We start from the raw sequence: 16,033 nt of genomic DNA, 5'->3' as shown, positions 1-16,033 counted from the left end.
CTCCCAACACTTTTAGGCCAGTTACACTTTTAGCAAAAGTAAATTGTGGTTCTCTTCTTTCAAGTACTTGCCAGGGGGCTCACCTCCAAGAGCCAAGGAAAATCATGTTTAATCACCAGTAATTAAATATATTAAATATAATGCCATGCAGTTAATGTAGTACTTACCGTCTGCTGGCACTGTTCTAAACACTACATATATTAGCTAATTATCAGACTACTCAGTGAAGAATGTAGATGTGTTCATTAGCCTCACTTTACCGATGAGGAAACTTAAGGCAGCATAAAAATTAGATGCTTAACCTGCCAGTTGAAGACTCCAGATGGGTAAGCTGCCTGAATTTAAAGCTAACAGCCTGCTCCTTTATACTGTATACACAGCTAGCTGCCTTCTCTAACTCAGACACACACTTCCAGGTAGTTCAGTTTCTCAGATATCGCTGAATACAACGTCAGAAGTAGGTCACCAGACCTGGCCTGAGCATCTCTGTCTGCATACGAATCGTTTAGCATGACTGCAGCTGCATTTAAAAAAAAAAAGATTTATTTTTAATTATGTGTACTTGTGTATGCATGAATGTATGTACTGGCACCTGAGTGCAGATGTGCATGAAGGCCAGAGAGGGTGTTGCTTGGATCCTGCGGATCTGGAGTTACAGGTAGTTGTGAGCCGTTTATTATAGATGCTGGGAACTGAATTTGGATCCTCTGCTAGAGCAGTGCTTGCTCTTAACTACTGAGCAAGCCCTTCAGCTGAATTTTGCTAAATAAAGCTAGAAGGCCTAATTGCCATGATTCTGTAGTGCACTCACTCTTTGTAACCAAGAGAAGCTGCAGATTTGGGACTGGAGAGATGACTCAGCGGTTAAGATCACTGGCTGCTCTTCCAGAGGATCTGTGTTGAGGTCCCAGCACCCACGTGATGGCTCACAGCTGTCTCTGACTCCAGTTCTGGAGAATCTGACACCTTCATACCAATGCCCATAAAATAAGGTAAATTATTAAAAAAGAGAGAAGTTGTAAATTTAGAAAGCTAACCTTTGACGAAAGTGAAGTTAGTGGGGTGAGACCAGCCCTTTCGCTGTTGAGCATCTGCTTAGTTGAATTTGCTAAAAGGAAACTCAGTTTCTAGGTGGACCTGCTACTCTGTAATCCCAGTATTGGTGACTTCCATAGAGGATAGCCACCAGCTGGAGGATGATGGCCTGACCCACGGAGAGAGTACCAGGTCAGTCAAGGCTGTATAGTGAGACTCTAGCTTATAAAACAAAACACATTTTCGAGTGCCAGTATTCTGGAAAAGAGTTTTTCATCCTTTTCTGATTATGTTCAACCCCCACCCCAGCCCATCCCCTGAAACTTGGACTGTTGAAGTGGTTAGATACGAGAAACACGAGGCTCCTGGGGAGAGTGACCTGGCCAAAGCACAAGCTGATTTGTGTAGATCGGGTATTACAGCAACATGGCTGCAAAAACAGTGTTGTAACCTGGGGCTACGGGGTATATTGTGATTTCTTCAAGAAAGATGGAAGCAGGGAGATGAAACTTCTGAAGTTATATATAGTAAGTTCTGTGATGGTGGGAAATGAGGGTTCTGTGGGAGCAGAGAAGGACGGTGGGGAGGCCCTGAGGATAGCTCAGCTCTCACAGGGACATGGTTTGAAGGAGTTTGGGGCTGGATGGAGTCTGATTTTCTTTATAGAAAAGTGTAATGTGTTTTTTTTTGTTTGTTTGTTTTATTTTTTGTTTTGTTTTTTTCGAGGCAGGGTTTCTCTGTGGCTTTGGAGCCTGTCCTGGAACTAGTTCTGTAGACCAGGCTAGTCTCGAACTCACAGAGATCCGCCTGCCTCTGCCTCCTGAGTGCTGGGATTGTGTAATGTGGACTTCTGTTGGAGAGATTATACTCTGAAGATCAAAATCAGTGAGGCAGCTAATAGAATAATCTAGCACAATCGTGTAGATCAGTTTGTAACGACAGTGGGAAATACGATGGTGGTAAGTGTTCAGATTTTTATTGCATTTAATTTTTGTGTGTTTATATATATGTATGAGTGTGTGGGTATGCTTGTGCCATGGTGTGCATGTGGAGGTCAGAGGATGCCTGACTAGAAGTCTTTTTTTCTCCTTTTATCTTGTTGGTTCCAGGATTCAAAGACAAGTTGTCAGGCTTGGTGGCAAACATCTCTTCTCACCAAGCTGTCTCACTGTCCTGTTGAGGTCGTTTTTTAAAATTAGCATGAGTTGGGTATGGCAGCGCATGACTTTAATCCCCGCACTTAGAAGGCAGAGGCAGATGAATCTCTGTAAGTTTGAGGCCAGCCTGGTCTGCATAGAATTGTCCAGGACAGCCAGGACTACACAGTGAGACCCTGTCTCAAAAAATAAATAAGTAGCTGGGCGGTGATGGCACACACCTTTAATCCCAGCGGGCAGAGGCTAGCAGATCTCTATGAGTTCAAGGCTAGCCTGGTCTGCACACTGAGTTCCAGAACAGCTAGGACTGTTACACAGAGAAACCGAGCCTCGAAAAATAACATACAAACAAATAAATAATTTAAAAACCCGTATGGGCAGAATTTGAGGTAGATAGGGAATGTGAGAGAAATAGAGGTACCAGAAACCCTTTAAGGATTTTGATTTATTGCCTAGGTGGTTGACTCAGACGCAGGAGGAGATAAGTAGCTCATTTTGCGGCATGTCAGATTTTAGGTACCTGTTTGGGGTTGGGGTTGTTGCGGCTTGCCGCTTGCTTTAAAGGAAGGCCGTACTCCGAGTGCTTTTGTTTATGTGAACATTTCATTGTGACAGAAACTCTTGGAGGTTAGGGTTAGGATTACCCTACTTTGTATGTGGAGAGTCTGGGGCACAATGGTTAAATAACGGGGCTCGTCTAGTGAGTGGCAAAGCCTGAGCCTTGTCAGGCATTCCGAGCCCTATGCTGTTGAGCCCTTCCTTGCACTGCAGGCAACTTTCACTGGGATGGAAATGTCCAGTTCTGTGGACAGGCCTGGCACAAGGAAGACCTACACTGCAGATACAGGCTTGGGAATTGTCAGCACAAAAACAGTTGTAGAAGCCATGGTATCCAGAGAGTTTGTGGATAGGCTGGCACATGCCATAAAGACTGTGCTTGTCGATAGTGTTCCCGTGGTAGGCGTTTACTGATCACTGGTCAGTAAAGAAGACTGAGGAAGGGCTTGTGAGGTGAGAAGATCACCTGGAGAGAGCGGTGCTGTGGGAACCCAGAGGAGCACTCAGCAGTAGTGTATTGCTGCTTTTCCAGAACTTCCTTTGGAAGTTGAGTGAGCAGTTTTGCTTTTGGCAGGCAGGTTCCTTGTGACTTCAATGACATTCACAGAGCACTTGAAGGTGGGGTCAGCGAGAAAGAAGGGTGGTGGTGGTTATATTGGTCTGTAAACCGAGATCGTGGTTTTCTAGGTAGGAAAGAATGTGGTTGGAGGACCTCAGGATCTAATGTGGGGAGGGAGGGAAATGAAGTCATAACAGGCCAATCACTTGGAAGTAAAGAGCCAACTTAGGGAGAAGCCTCTCCTCTTACTGTAGATGCTGTACTATGGTGTCCTAAGCCAGCCAGCTCAGTCGGAACTCCAGAGTGCCTAGGGCCAGGGCATTGCTGGTACTACAGTCATGGGTGCACCCTGCAGGATGGCAGCCTTAGGGGACTGGAGCTTTAAATGGATCCCTCAAGATCTGGGAAGAGATTCTCAGGTGGATTTACTGGACAGGATCTCCCTTTCAGGGCCTGTTGACATTGGGGCAGGTAATGCTTGGTGGAGGGGCCAAAGGACTCTTCTGTTTATCATGATTTATTTATCTTTTCAGTATAACTGGTCCACAGGCAGTGAGTAGTAGCACTCTTTTTCCTACAATTTTGATAGCCGCTGTGTTTGCAGGCAACCACCAAGTGTCCCCTGGTGGACAGAATGGCTTCCAGTTGACAGTTACTACTTCCTAGTTCATCTGGCTTCCTTCACTTCTGTTATAGTATCCCCACCCTTGTTAGCATTTTTGGACACTCCAGCTCTGTTGATTTAGAGAGGTCAATTTTCTTAAGCTTCCTGGCCTTTTCCTGGAAAAATTTTACTCTGGAAATAAACCATCAGACAGGCAAGACAGAAATGTATTCCCCTATAAAGTTCAGTTTAATATTAAATGTTTGATTTTGTTGTTTTGTTTAGTTTCCTTAACAGGGTTTCTCTGTGTTGCCCTGGCTGTCCTGGCTGTCCTCGTACTCCCTCTACAGACAAGGCTGGCCTTGAACTCACAGAGTTCGACTTGTCCCTGCCTCCTGCACTCTGGGATTAAAAAGGTGCGACAGTACTGCCTGGCTTAATGTTCAGTGGTTTTCACGTGGTATTTAGGATCTACTACATTGCACAAACTTTAACATCTCAAGAACTGTAAAACCTGTCAATTAATTATGTGTGCATGCTTGCGTACACGCATACCTCGGGCGTGACTAGTCGTAGGCACAGATCTTTTCCATCACTCTCTGCCTTTTCCTTTCTCTTCTGAGTCTCTCCCTGAACCCGGTCCTTTCTTGGCTAGGCTGGAAACTAGTGTCCTTTCTCGTCTGAGTCTCTCCCTGAACCCTGTCCTTTCTTGGCTAGGCTGGAAACTAGTGAGCTGCAGGGATCCTGTTGTTGCCCTGGTTAGAGCAGGATTCCCATGGTTACAGAGCAAGTGGTCTAGCTGTGGAGCCACCTCTCCAGCCCTAAACATTTTATTTATTTTTGAAACACATTACTCTTTAGCCCAGGTTGTCCTAAACTTCACTTGTGTAGTACAGGCTAGTTTTGAGCTCACAGCAGTCCTCATGCCTTAGCCTCCCAAGATTTTTTTTTTTAAATTAAGATAATTTTAGTGTATGCCTAGGCTGGCTTCCAACTCAAGATCTCTCTACCTCTATTTCCGAAGTACTAGGATTGTAGGTGTGTACCATTGTAACCAGCTTTAATCAATGTTTATGCTGCTTGCTCTGTTGTTACAGGTTTTTGTATCTGTCTCTTGCAAGCATGACTAATTTGGCCTCAATGAGAACAGGAACTCTTTTTTTTTTTTTTTTTGGTAGGGAGCATTAGGCATTTTGGGCAAGCATTGGACCACTAACTACATTCTCTCAAATTTGCTTTTTCCTTCCTTCCTTCCTTCCTTCCTTCCTTCCTTCCTTCCTTCCTTCCTTTCTTCCTTTCCCAGTTTTATTTTGATGTGGAGTCTTAAGTTGTCAAGGTTGATCTTGGACGTGTAGTCATCCTGCCTCAGCCTCCCAGACGTAGTTGGGATCAGAGCAGGTTCCACCATGCCCAGCAGGAACTCTTAACCTTGTTTGCATGCCCAGCATCTGACAGAATACCCGAGGGTAATGGGCTCTTAGTAAATGTGTGCTGGGACAAGGCAGGTTAGATGATTGACTGACTTAAACCTCTAATTTTAATTGTTTTTAAAACATTTTTAAACCTTTATTTAGTGTGTACCCATGCGTGTTTGTGTGTATCACAAATTATGTAGGTGATGGGACAACCCACAGCAGCCAGTTCTTTCCTTCCTTCACGTGGGTCCTAGTGACTGAACTCAGGTCATCAGGCAACAAGCACCTACCTGCTGAACCATCTCTCTTCCTTAAACTAAATTCTGAGAACATTGCAGCCATCACAAAGAAACCAGTACTGTCATAACTGGCATGTACCACCACTCTCAGTTATGTAGTGCTGGGAGTAACTCATGACCACTCTGCCAGCCCATCTCCCTCAGCCACTTCTGTGCTCTCCTGTCACAGTTCCCTTGGGAGCAGGGGAATAGAGCCGAGTGACTTGTTGTCTTTGAAAGGTTTCTCTTTAGCTCTTTCAGCTTCCAGACTAACTGTTCTAAGAAGCACCCTGAAGCTAATTGGAACTGTGTATGAAAGTGTATGCAAGGCATTCAGCCACAGGTCTAATGCAACCTGGTAAAAGAATGTCCTAAACATGAAAAATAAATAAATGATAAAATTCTAAGCATGACTGTGGCATTTGAGATACGGATGTCACTTAAACCTGGGCCCCAAAATAGCACTTTACAAAGTGATTTTTCCTAGGTTTTGTTATTATTTTTGTTTCTATTTTTCTCTTTCTGCGGTACCAAGGATTGAACCTAGGATGTGCTGGACAAGTGCTTGCTCCCCATTGAGCTGTGTATGCCTTCAGCTCCCTGAATTAGGTGTGCTTGAATATTATCTTTAATGCAAATGAGTATGTGCTTATTCTTGTGATTTTACTGTTTATTTATTTATTTTTACAGGAATGCCTGTTTTGCCTGCATGCCTGTCTGCGTATAACATGAGTGCAGTCCCACAGAGGCCAGGAGAGGGTGTCAGATTCCCCTGGTTTGGGAATTACGGTAGTTGTGAGCCACCTGAGTGAGTGCCAGGACTTGAACGCAGGACTTTTGTAAGAACATCATGTACTTGAGGCTGGAGAGATGGCCCAGCAGTTAAGACCACTGGCTGCTCTTCAGAGGTCCTGAGTTCAATTCCCAGCACCTACATGGTGGCTCATGACCATCTACAACGGGATCTGATGCCCTCTTCTGACAAGCAGGTGTACATGCAGAGTACTCAGACATAAAATTAAATAAAGAAGGAGAAGAAAAAAAAAAAGAACATCATGTACTCCTAACCACCAAGCCGGCTATCCAACCCCCTGTTTTTACTTAGCTCTGCAAGCTGATTTTAACAGACAAAAAATAAACTAGATGGTAATGGTGCACACATTTAATCCCAGAACTCGGGAGGCAGAGGCAGGTGGATCTCTGAGTTTGAGGCCAGCCTGGTCCATGTAGTGATTTCCAGGACAGCCAGAACTGTTCAGAGAAACCCTGTTCAAAACAAAACAAAACAAACAAACTAAAAGAAAAAGAAAAAGGAAAGGGAAAAAAAAAACCCAAAGCAGCAGACAAAATACCCATAAAATGTATTACTTATATCCATACAGCTCAACAAATTGTCAGAGGGAAAAAATGGAATATTATCAACTCTCTGAGTAGTTCTGAAACTTTTGTCTCATTGCTGATATTCTCTGCTTTCACACTGTGCCTAAAAGCTGTCATCAGTACTTTTCTAAGATGGCGTGAGACACACACATATAAACCTAGCACTTGGGAGGTAGAGGCAGGAGGATTTGAAGTTCAAGGTTAGCCTCAGCTACAAGGTGAATTTGAGTTTAACCTGTGCTGCATGAAATCCTGTCTCCAACAATAAAAATTAAAAGTAATAAATTCAGAATAAGTATACATAGCTCTGTATATTTAATCTGCATTTTACATGGATACATGTACACATGCCATGGCTTGCATATGGAGGCTGGAGGACAACTTGCATGATTTACCAGTGGATTCTGGGGGTCAAACTCAATGTCAGGTATGGTGGCAAGTGATCCCTCAGTTAAACACAAGTCTGCTTTCGTCTGCTGCAGTTGCCCTGTGTGAGTAGAGTCATGTTCATGGGGCCTCAGAAGCTTGTGCCCTTTTAGGGCTGGTGTGTGTCGCTCATCAGTTGCTTGTCTTCAAGGCTTGTCTTTGTTTTAACACAAATCACAGTTCCTTCTTTCTTTTTAAGGCTGTATAATATCCCATCTTAGGATGTATAATATACTCCATTGTGTGTTTCCATTCATCTGTTCGTGGGTATTTGGTGTCACTTCTGCTTTTTGGCTTTGGAGAATAATGCTGTTATGAACATGGTTACATAAATATGTGTTCAGTGCCCTGCTTTCATTATTTTGGATATAAACCCAAAGGAAATTTGCTATGTCATATAATAGTTCTATTATTTTTTGAGGAACTTCCACATTATTATCCTAGCTCTACCATTTAAAAAAGTTTTTTTTGTTTGTTTGTTTTTTCGAGACAGCGTTTCTTTGTAGCTTTAGAGCCTGTCCTGGAACTCACTCTTGTAGATCAGTCTGGCCTCGAACTCACAGAGCTCCGCCTCTGCCACGTGAGTGCTGGGGTTAAAGGCGTGCACCACCACTGCCCCACTTAAAAGTGATTTTAACAATTTTTTTAAATGTGTCTGTCCATCTGCATGTGTGTATGTGTACCATGTGTACATCTAGTGCCAGAGGAAGTCAGAGGAAGGCATTGGATCCCCTGGAACCGTAACCACAGTAACAGTTATGAGCTGCTCTGTGGTCTTGAGAATTGGAGCCAGATCGTTTACAAGAGCAACAAGTGCCCTTAACTGCAGGGCGATCTCTCCAGCCCCTGACTCTACCACATTTGTTTTTTCATAGTCTATATCGGTCTATCAGGTTTTACTTGTAGAGGCTGATGGACTTTAATCAAAGCTACGAAAAACGTGGCTTAGCAAGTATAACAGGGCCAGAGAGAAGGACTTGTGGGAACAGACACTTTGTTCAGACTCTTTATTGAGACCTGAAGGAGCCCTTCAGTGGAAGACAGAGGGTATTTGAGGCAGGAGATACCTGGGGTGAGTAGAGAGACAGCAAAGCTGAACTGAAAACCTGAGGCCCGGGCAGTGGGGCTTGCCTTACCTCCACTCCCTTGCTTCTGTACGTCTCAGGCTGCAAATTGAACTCTAGCACCACGAACACAGAAAACTTGTGTTGCTAGTCCCCCAGAGCAGAGAGAGGAAGAACTGTTAGACCTCAGAGATAAACCATTGGCAGGCCACAGCTGCCCCTGCAGCTGTCTTGGTTGGCTCTGGCATGGTCTGGGGTTGCCTGTAGGTTGTCTGTCAGCCGTTCAGGATGAGGTCATAAATCAGAGAACTCTGATCTCTCCATGAGTCACATGTGCCCTTCATGCTGGTCACTTTGATACAGTGATGCCAAGGAAAGTAGGCTAGAGCATGGGCCACTCAGCTTCATGGTGGCCTTGCAGGCAGTGGGCTGGGAGCCTGTTGCATGTCCCTGGTGGCAACTCAGCTTCTTCTGTATGGGGATCATAAAGCTCAGGTAGCCGGATTCCTGCCATCTCATCTTGGCTTTCAGGATCAGGTCAGAGAACCATAGGACCCTTTGGTGGTTATTTCTTCTTCCCTTCTCTTCCTCCTTACTCTATTTAATTTTTGAGACAGTGTCTCATAATGTAGTCTTGGCTGGCCTGGACCTCATGCGTAGACCAGGCTGCGTTCAAAGGCGTATATTACCACACCTGGCTCATTTTTGTGTTCGGAGGCACGATCTTGCTCTGTAGGGCTGGCCTAAACCTGTGGTTTTTTTTCCTTCCACTTTTTTTTTATATTTATTTATTATGTATACAATATTCTGTCTGTGTGTATGTCTGCAGGCCAGAAGAGGGCACCAGACCTCATTCCAGATGGTTGTGAGCCACCATGTGGTTGCCGGGAATTGAACTCAAGACCTTTGGAAGAGTAGACAATACTCTTAACCACTGAGCCATCTCTCCAGCCCCTTCCTTCCACTTCTTGAGTGTTAAGATTATAGTTGTGGCCCGGCGATGGTGGCGCGCGCCTTTAATCCCAGCACTCGGGAGGCAGAGGCAGGTGGATCTCTGTGAGTTCGAGACCAGCCTGGTCTACAGAACTAGTTCCAGGACAGGCTCCAAAGCCACAGAGAAACCCTGTCCAAAAAAAAAAAAAAAGATTATAGTTGTGAACTACATGCCTGACCTCAGATATCTTATAACTCATCATAAGAGCTTTTTTTCCATGGAGACTTTTAAGGGGAAAGACTCCATGTTTTGTTATCAATATTTTCTTCGACTTGGCAGACAGATGGCATCAAGAAGGACAAGGCAGGTGTTTGAGAGACGAGCTGTCTTGCAGCTGTCTGATCTTGTGGTTAGTGCTGACAAACTCCTAGCTGCCATCACTGTCATTGCCTAGGAATTTGGGGCTGCTGCTGTACTGGCTATGAGGGACGCTCACAGAAGTGTCCCTTGTGGCCAGGTTTGGACTCTGGCAGAGCCCAGAGACTGGGCGATGCCTTGGATGTGAAGGCCTTTGGGGCCTGGTAGATGCAGGCAGAGTCCTTGCAGCAGTAGGAGAGGATGCTTTCCAGGGTCTTCTGCATGCTGTCTTCAGTCTGAAGGGGATTCTGGGTATGGAGACTGGCAGTGTGAGCAGAGAAAGGCCATGTTTGTCTCAGCCTTCCTTATTGCTGAGAAGGGGTGGAAGAGCTGCAGGGAGAAATCCTCCTCTGTCACCTCCAGTGAACGACAGTGAGTCTCTGCAGAGGGCGTGGCTGAGAAATGGGAGGAGAATCCACAGGGAGGTGGATAGCTGGTTAGGCATGGTGGGTGAAGGTTTAGCTGGTGGGTTCATCAGTAGTACAGCTGTTATTTTGCTGGTTGAGTTGGTTGTCAAATTGGTTGTTGTCCAGATGACAGATTCCATGATATGTGCTCCCTTTGCTCTCCTCTAGCACACACTGGATGAAACTGGCCTTGAGCCTACTCTGTGGCCAGCAGGAGCTGCTGTGCTGTAGGGAAGGGTCTGTAAGGTCAGCTTAGAGACCTGGTGATGTCAGTGACATCAGCCAGGAACTGCAGAGCCAGCCCAGAGCCTGAGAGCTTTGCCCTGTTCTGGGGTGTATATACCGTTTAAATTTCTAAGTGTCCCAAAAGTTTCAGTTTCTTTACATCCTTCTTAGCATTTGCTTTTCTGTACTGTTTTTTCTTCTTTTTTTTTTCCCTTTCTCTTTTTGTAATTTTGTTGTTGTTGTTGTTGTTGTTGTTGTTATTGTTGTGTTTCAAGATAGGGTTTCTCTGTGTAGTAGCCCTGGCTGTTCTGGAACTCAATTTGTAGATCAGGCTGGTGCGGAACTCACAGAGATTACTTGCTGCTTCTGTTTCCTAAGTGTTGGGATTAAAGGCATGCACCACTGCCCAACCGTATTTTTAATTGTTTCTTGTGGTGCTAAGACTCTAATTTAGGAAGCCTTTCCTTTGCTAGGCACGTGCCCTTCACTGAGTTACACTTCCAGCCTCACTTGATGCTTTAAACAAGCAAACAAACAAATAAGCTGGGCATGGTGCACAGACCCGAAATCCCAGCACACGGAGGGCAGAGGCCAGCCTGGTCTACAGAGCAAGATCCAGACCAGCCAGAGCTGTCGGTGAAACCTTGACTGGGATTTAACTAATATGAGATAAGGTTTAAGCTGGACTAAAACTATTTTGTTTCAGATTTATTTATTTGTTCGTTTATTTTGTTGTTATTGTTGTTGGCTTTGTTTTTTTGAGACAGGATTTCTCTGTGTAGCCTTGGCTGTCCTGGAACTCGCTTTGTAGACCAGGCTGACCTCGAACTCACAGAGATCCGCCTTGAGTTTCTGACCCTCCTGCCTCCACCTCCAGAGTGTGGAGACTATACCAAGCATAGGCCACCATGTGTTTCTCCCCCCCACTGCAGTGTGCGGTTGTGACTGAACCCGGGACTTTGTGCATGTTAGGCAAGCATGGCATTTCCAGCTCTATTTTAGATTTGCTCTTTTAGTGTGGGGATTGGCGTAGAGGCCATGGCTTTCATGTGGAGGTCAGAGGTGGAAGATGGGGATCAAATTCAGGCTCTTATCAGGCTTAGTGGCAAGTGCCTTTACCCACTCACTGAGCTGTCCTGTTCTCCTACCTCTACCCTCCAATGTAAGACTGTTCCCTAGTATATGTGCGTGCGCGCATACACACACACACACACACACACACACTCAGACACACAGAAAGAGAGACTTTGACAGAGACAGAGATACACAGAGAGAGATACAGACACAGAGACACAGAGATGGAGACCAAAAGTAGTAGGTTAAATTCCCCATGTCCGTCACCTAGCTTTAGTTTGGGCAGCTTGGCCGGTGTTGCCGGTCTGCCCTTCCCTCATTCCTGCATGTGCATTTTCCGTTGCATAGAGTCACACAGTGATGTGTAGGTCAGCCTCCAGCTACTGTATAGAACACTGTACAGTATGGTTAAATCACCAGTGATGCTGTGGCAGACCCAGTCTGTAGTCTTGTATTCTGTGATCATCACCAAGAAGCCTCGTGACTCAGACTTTAAGTGACGTGTGTCATTTTGTGCGTCCTTTAGTTTTGTTGCTTTGAGAGAGGAGCTCTCCGAGCAGTGCAGACTGGCCTTGAATTTATAATCCTTGTACTTCAGCCTCTCCAGTGCTGGGATTACAAGTGAGTGCCACCACCTTCATTCAGCTCATCATATTTTATGTCCTGTCCTGATTAATCTGATGCTGTAGTAGATAAAGGATTAACAAATCGCTTAAAGATGACAATTTTTTATTTTTATTTTTGGCTGGGCAGTGGTGGCACACACCTTTAATCCCAGCACTCAGGAGGCAGAGGCAGGTGGATCTCTGTGAGTTCGAGGCCAGCCTGGTCAACAAGAGCTAGTTCCAGACAGCTAGTACTGCTACACAGGGAAACCCTGTCTCGACCCCCCCCCCCGCAAAAAATTACTTTTTTATAAGTTATGGATTTTTAATTATAGTTTTTAACTCTATGACTACAAGTTAAACTGTGATTTTATTTTTCCTGATATTTCTGGCTTTTGTAAATAATTTGAACTGCATGGTAGGCAGTTCTGTTTCTAGTAACAGAGGCCTACTGGGGCTCCTTTGGCTGGAGTTATGCTTACGTGTTTGCTTTTCTATTTTTTTTTATTTTGTTTTGTTTTTTTGTTTGTTTTTTTGAGACAGGGTTTCCTCTGTGTAGCCCTGGCTGTCCTTCCCCCCCAGACTAGGCTGACCTTGAACTCTCTGCCCGCCTCTCCTCCACAGTGCTGGGGTAAAGGTGTACTCTATCACATCTGGCTGCGATTACTTTTTCAAACTTGCCATCTTAAGGGCCTCTAGGACAGTGGTTCTCAACATGTGGGTCATGACCCCTGAGATTATCAAACGGCCCTTTCACAGGCCACCTAAGACCATCTGCATACCAGATACTTACATTATGGTTCCTAACAGTGGCAAAGTTACAGCTATGAAGTAGCAGCACACATAATTCTATGGTTGGGTCCCCATGTTAGGGGGTGCAGCGTTAGGAAAGGTGAGAAGCTGCTCTAGAAGATATTCCTCAAGGCAGGTCGGCCATGTGAGGGTCCGATAGAGAAGTGTGGACGGTGAGCGGACGTGAGTGTGTCGCCCCTCACAGTGCTTAGTGAGCACCAGGTGAATATGAAGTGCATTCAATGTGGGTGAAGCCATGTTAGCCTCACAGCCCTCCGAGTTCGTGTTATCATCTCCACTGCACTTAGGAGCGGTTGAGGTTCAGAGAAGTTAGTGCCTGTGTGCTCTAAGAACAAAAACTGGTAAGTGGCAGAGCCAGGATTGATCTGAGGCAGCGCCAGGGCTCCCTGGTACCCATAGCACTGTCCTAGCTGCTTGACACTCCAGTAAGTAAAGGGACGTGTGAGACAGAAACCAACCGCCGTTAGCATCCCGTGCGCTCCGCGGAGCTTGCTATTTGTTGGTTCAGCGCTTCTTGTAGGATCAGTGATGACAGGGAGAACATTTCAGCCCAAACATCCCTGTTCTCAGACTAGTATTCTCAAATCGGGTCTCCATCAGAGACCTTGCGTTTAGACAAAGAACACTTGAAGTTTTAGTTTAACTGGCAGATGAAGACGAAGAGCTTGCACGTGGGCTGCCGCCCGTCGTGTTTCAATGTGCGTGCTGCCCTGAGCACTCATTGAGCACAAGGTCGCGGGGAGAATGCACGTGTTTTATGTGTTTGCATAGACTGGCCACTTCTTCATAAGATGGAACCTCTCTTATATGAATCCTAAAAGCCTTTTAGAGCCCCTTAAATCCAAGAACTACTGAGCCTTTTGGAATAGAGTTATGAACAATGCAAAACGTTCCCTTTTCTGGAGACCTGTGATAAGTAGAATAAATAAGGAAGCTGTTCGGTTTTAGATGCTTTGGAGTGGCGTTCCTTCTCCTGGCGTGGATTTACATACTTCCTTAATCTTTAAGCCAGGCTAACAACTACAGTGTGACAAGCAAGCTAGCGCTCTGTTTTATTCTTTCTATGACTTAGCTTTTGTACCCCTGGCCCGGTTCCCAGACACGAGCTAGACCTGTTGCTTGGGGTCAGCCAAGGATTTGGCTGAAGGGAGAACTAGACAGTCACTTCTACTCATCAAGTGTGTATTTTGTGGAGGGCGGTGACTTTCTCACATTTGCTTTCTTTCTCCTAGGTCTACGAAGGGCTAGACATCATCACCAATAAGGTCTCTGCCCAGGAGCAGAAGATGTGCCAGCACCACATGATCAGCTTTGTGGACCCCCTTGTGACCAGCTACACCGTGGTGGACTTCAGGAACAGAGCAACTGCCCTGATATCCTTAAGGAGCTAGAAGGCCCAGGCTGGGTGGGCTTCTATTGGTGCGTTCTACACGAGAGCACCCACTCCCAGAGGCAGCTTCCCTCGGGTCTCATTAGCAGTGCTGACTCAGGCTCCACTCCAGATCTGCTAAGTTAGAGTTTGCACTATCACAAGAGAGCTGCATGGTTCTTTCTTTTAAAGTTTATTTTTACTATTGCATGTGTGTACATGCGTGTGCCATGTCTATGTGTGCCAATCAGGGTACAACCTTCAGGAGTCATGTCTCTCCTTTATCTTGTTGAGGCAAGGTCTCTGTTGTGTCTGCTACCCTGTGTACTCCAGGCTGTCTGACCTGTGATGAGCTTCCAAGTGATTCTCCCGTTTCTGTCTTCTATTTTTAAGTGTGCATGCGGGGATTATAGTTGTGGTTTTTTTATGTGGTTTCCAGGACCGACCTCAGGCATCAGGCTTGCTGGACAAGTGCTTTTAGCCAGTGGGCCATTTCAGCAGCCTACACCTGATTCCTAAGGATATTTGGAAAAAACATTTTATGACTAACTCTAACTCTAAACTTACCTCTTTGGGCCATGTTGTTTTTACTGGGTAAAGCGCTTGCTTGCACCACTGAGCCTCAGTTTCCTGCTTTCTCAGCGGAGAGACGAAGTTATAGATCTGTACTGGCAGTGAAGTCGCTGAAAACCTGAAAGGGCTTGTTGGGTGGGAACGACAGTCCTGGAAAAGAGTGAGAAAAGGAACTTGGGGATGGGGTTTACACCTATCATTTTAGCTCTAGGGAAAGCTGAGGCAGGAGGATTGTGCATTCAGTGCCAGCTTGGGATACATGGAGAGACAATCTCAAAAGCATAAAAACAAAATAAAAAATGAGTGATGTAAGAGGCCTGCTTTGTATTTTAAAATTCAGATTATCTTTATTATCTGAACTGCCAGCTATTAAAACAAACATTGAAAAGTTATGATAACCACTAGGGGATGTAGCCAGTTGTCAGAGCACTTGACCAGTATGAATGAATGAAGTCCTAAATTCAATCCCCCATAATGGGGGGGGGTCTTAAACTCCCCATTGAGGGGACATTGGCAATAACAATTATAAAATTATAAATTATAACAATTATAAAATACTGGGTGAATTTGTAACATGGAGCCGCTGAGAGCACAGCAGGTAAAAAAAGCACTTGCCATGTAAATCTTATGACCCAAGATGGGTCACCAGATCCCAGAATAGAAAAGGAGAAAACTGATTCCCAAAAGCGTACCACACAGCAGACGTACCTAAACATAGACACACACACACACACACACACACACACACACACACACACACACACACACACAAGAAACAAAACTCGTAACGGAATAGGAGATATAGTGTAGACTGAATTCAGTGTATGCATTTATGTTACACATTTCAGAATGGTAAAGAATGAATGGTGTTAGCACCAGGGGAGGCAGAGTCAGGCGAATCTTTCTGAGTTTGGGGTCAGCCTGGTCTACATAGAAAAACCTTGTCTCGAATGAAAAGAACGAATGGAATTGTAATTATTCTTAGCATGGTTGTTTTGGAAGAAAGTAAAATTAGGTCTTTTCATATGAGTTGTATTTCATAAAACTTTAAAGATTTCAGGTGAATTTGGGGGTCAAATATATGTACACATGTATATTACGAAACTTGGAACAAATAGAACACACAGTGTATGAAGTAGT

General features: G+C 45.0%; 1 protein-coding gene across 1 annotated transcript in view; it reads left to right on the top strand.

Moving 5' to 3' along the window:
• Trit1 (tRNA isopentenyltransferase 1) overlaps positions 1–16,033 on the top strand; it is a 47,880-nt gene that overhangs the window by 15,647 nt on the left and 16,200 nt on the right. The window contains exon 2 of the mRNA XM_005353301.3: positions 14,184–14,324. Within this exon, the coding sequence (XP_005353358.1) occupies positions 14,184–14,324 (141 nt within the window). The remainder of the gene's footprint in view (positions 1–14,183; positions 14,325–16,033) is intronic.

This window comes from Microtus ochrogaster, chromosome 10 (assembly GCF_000317375.1).
Source record: "Microtus ochrogaster isolate Prairie Vole_2 chromosome 10, MicOch1.0, whole genome shotgun sequence".
NCBI classification, from domain to species: Eukaryota; Metazoa; Chordata; class Mammalia; order Rodentia; family Cricetidae; genus Microtus; species Microtus ochrogaster.
The sequence above is the reverse complement of the archived record's forward strand: the minus strand, read 5'-3'. Positions and strand labels throughout refer to the sequence as shown.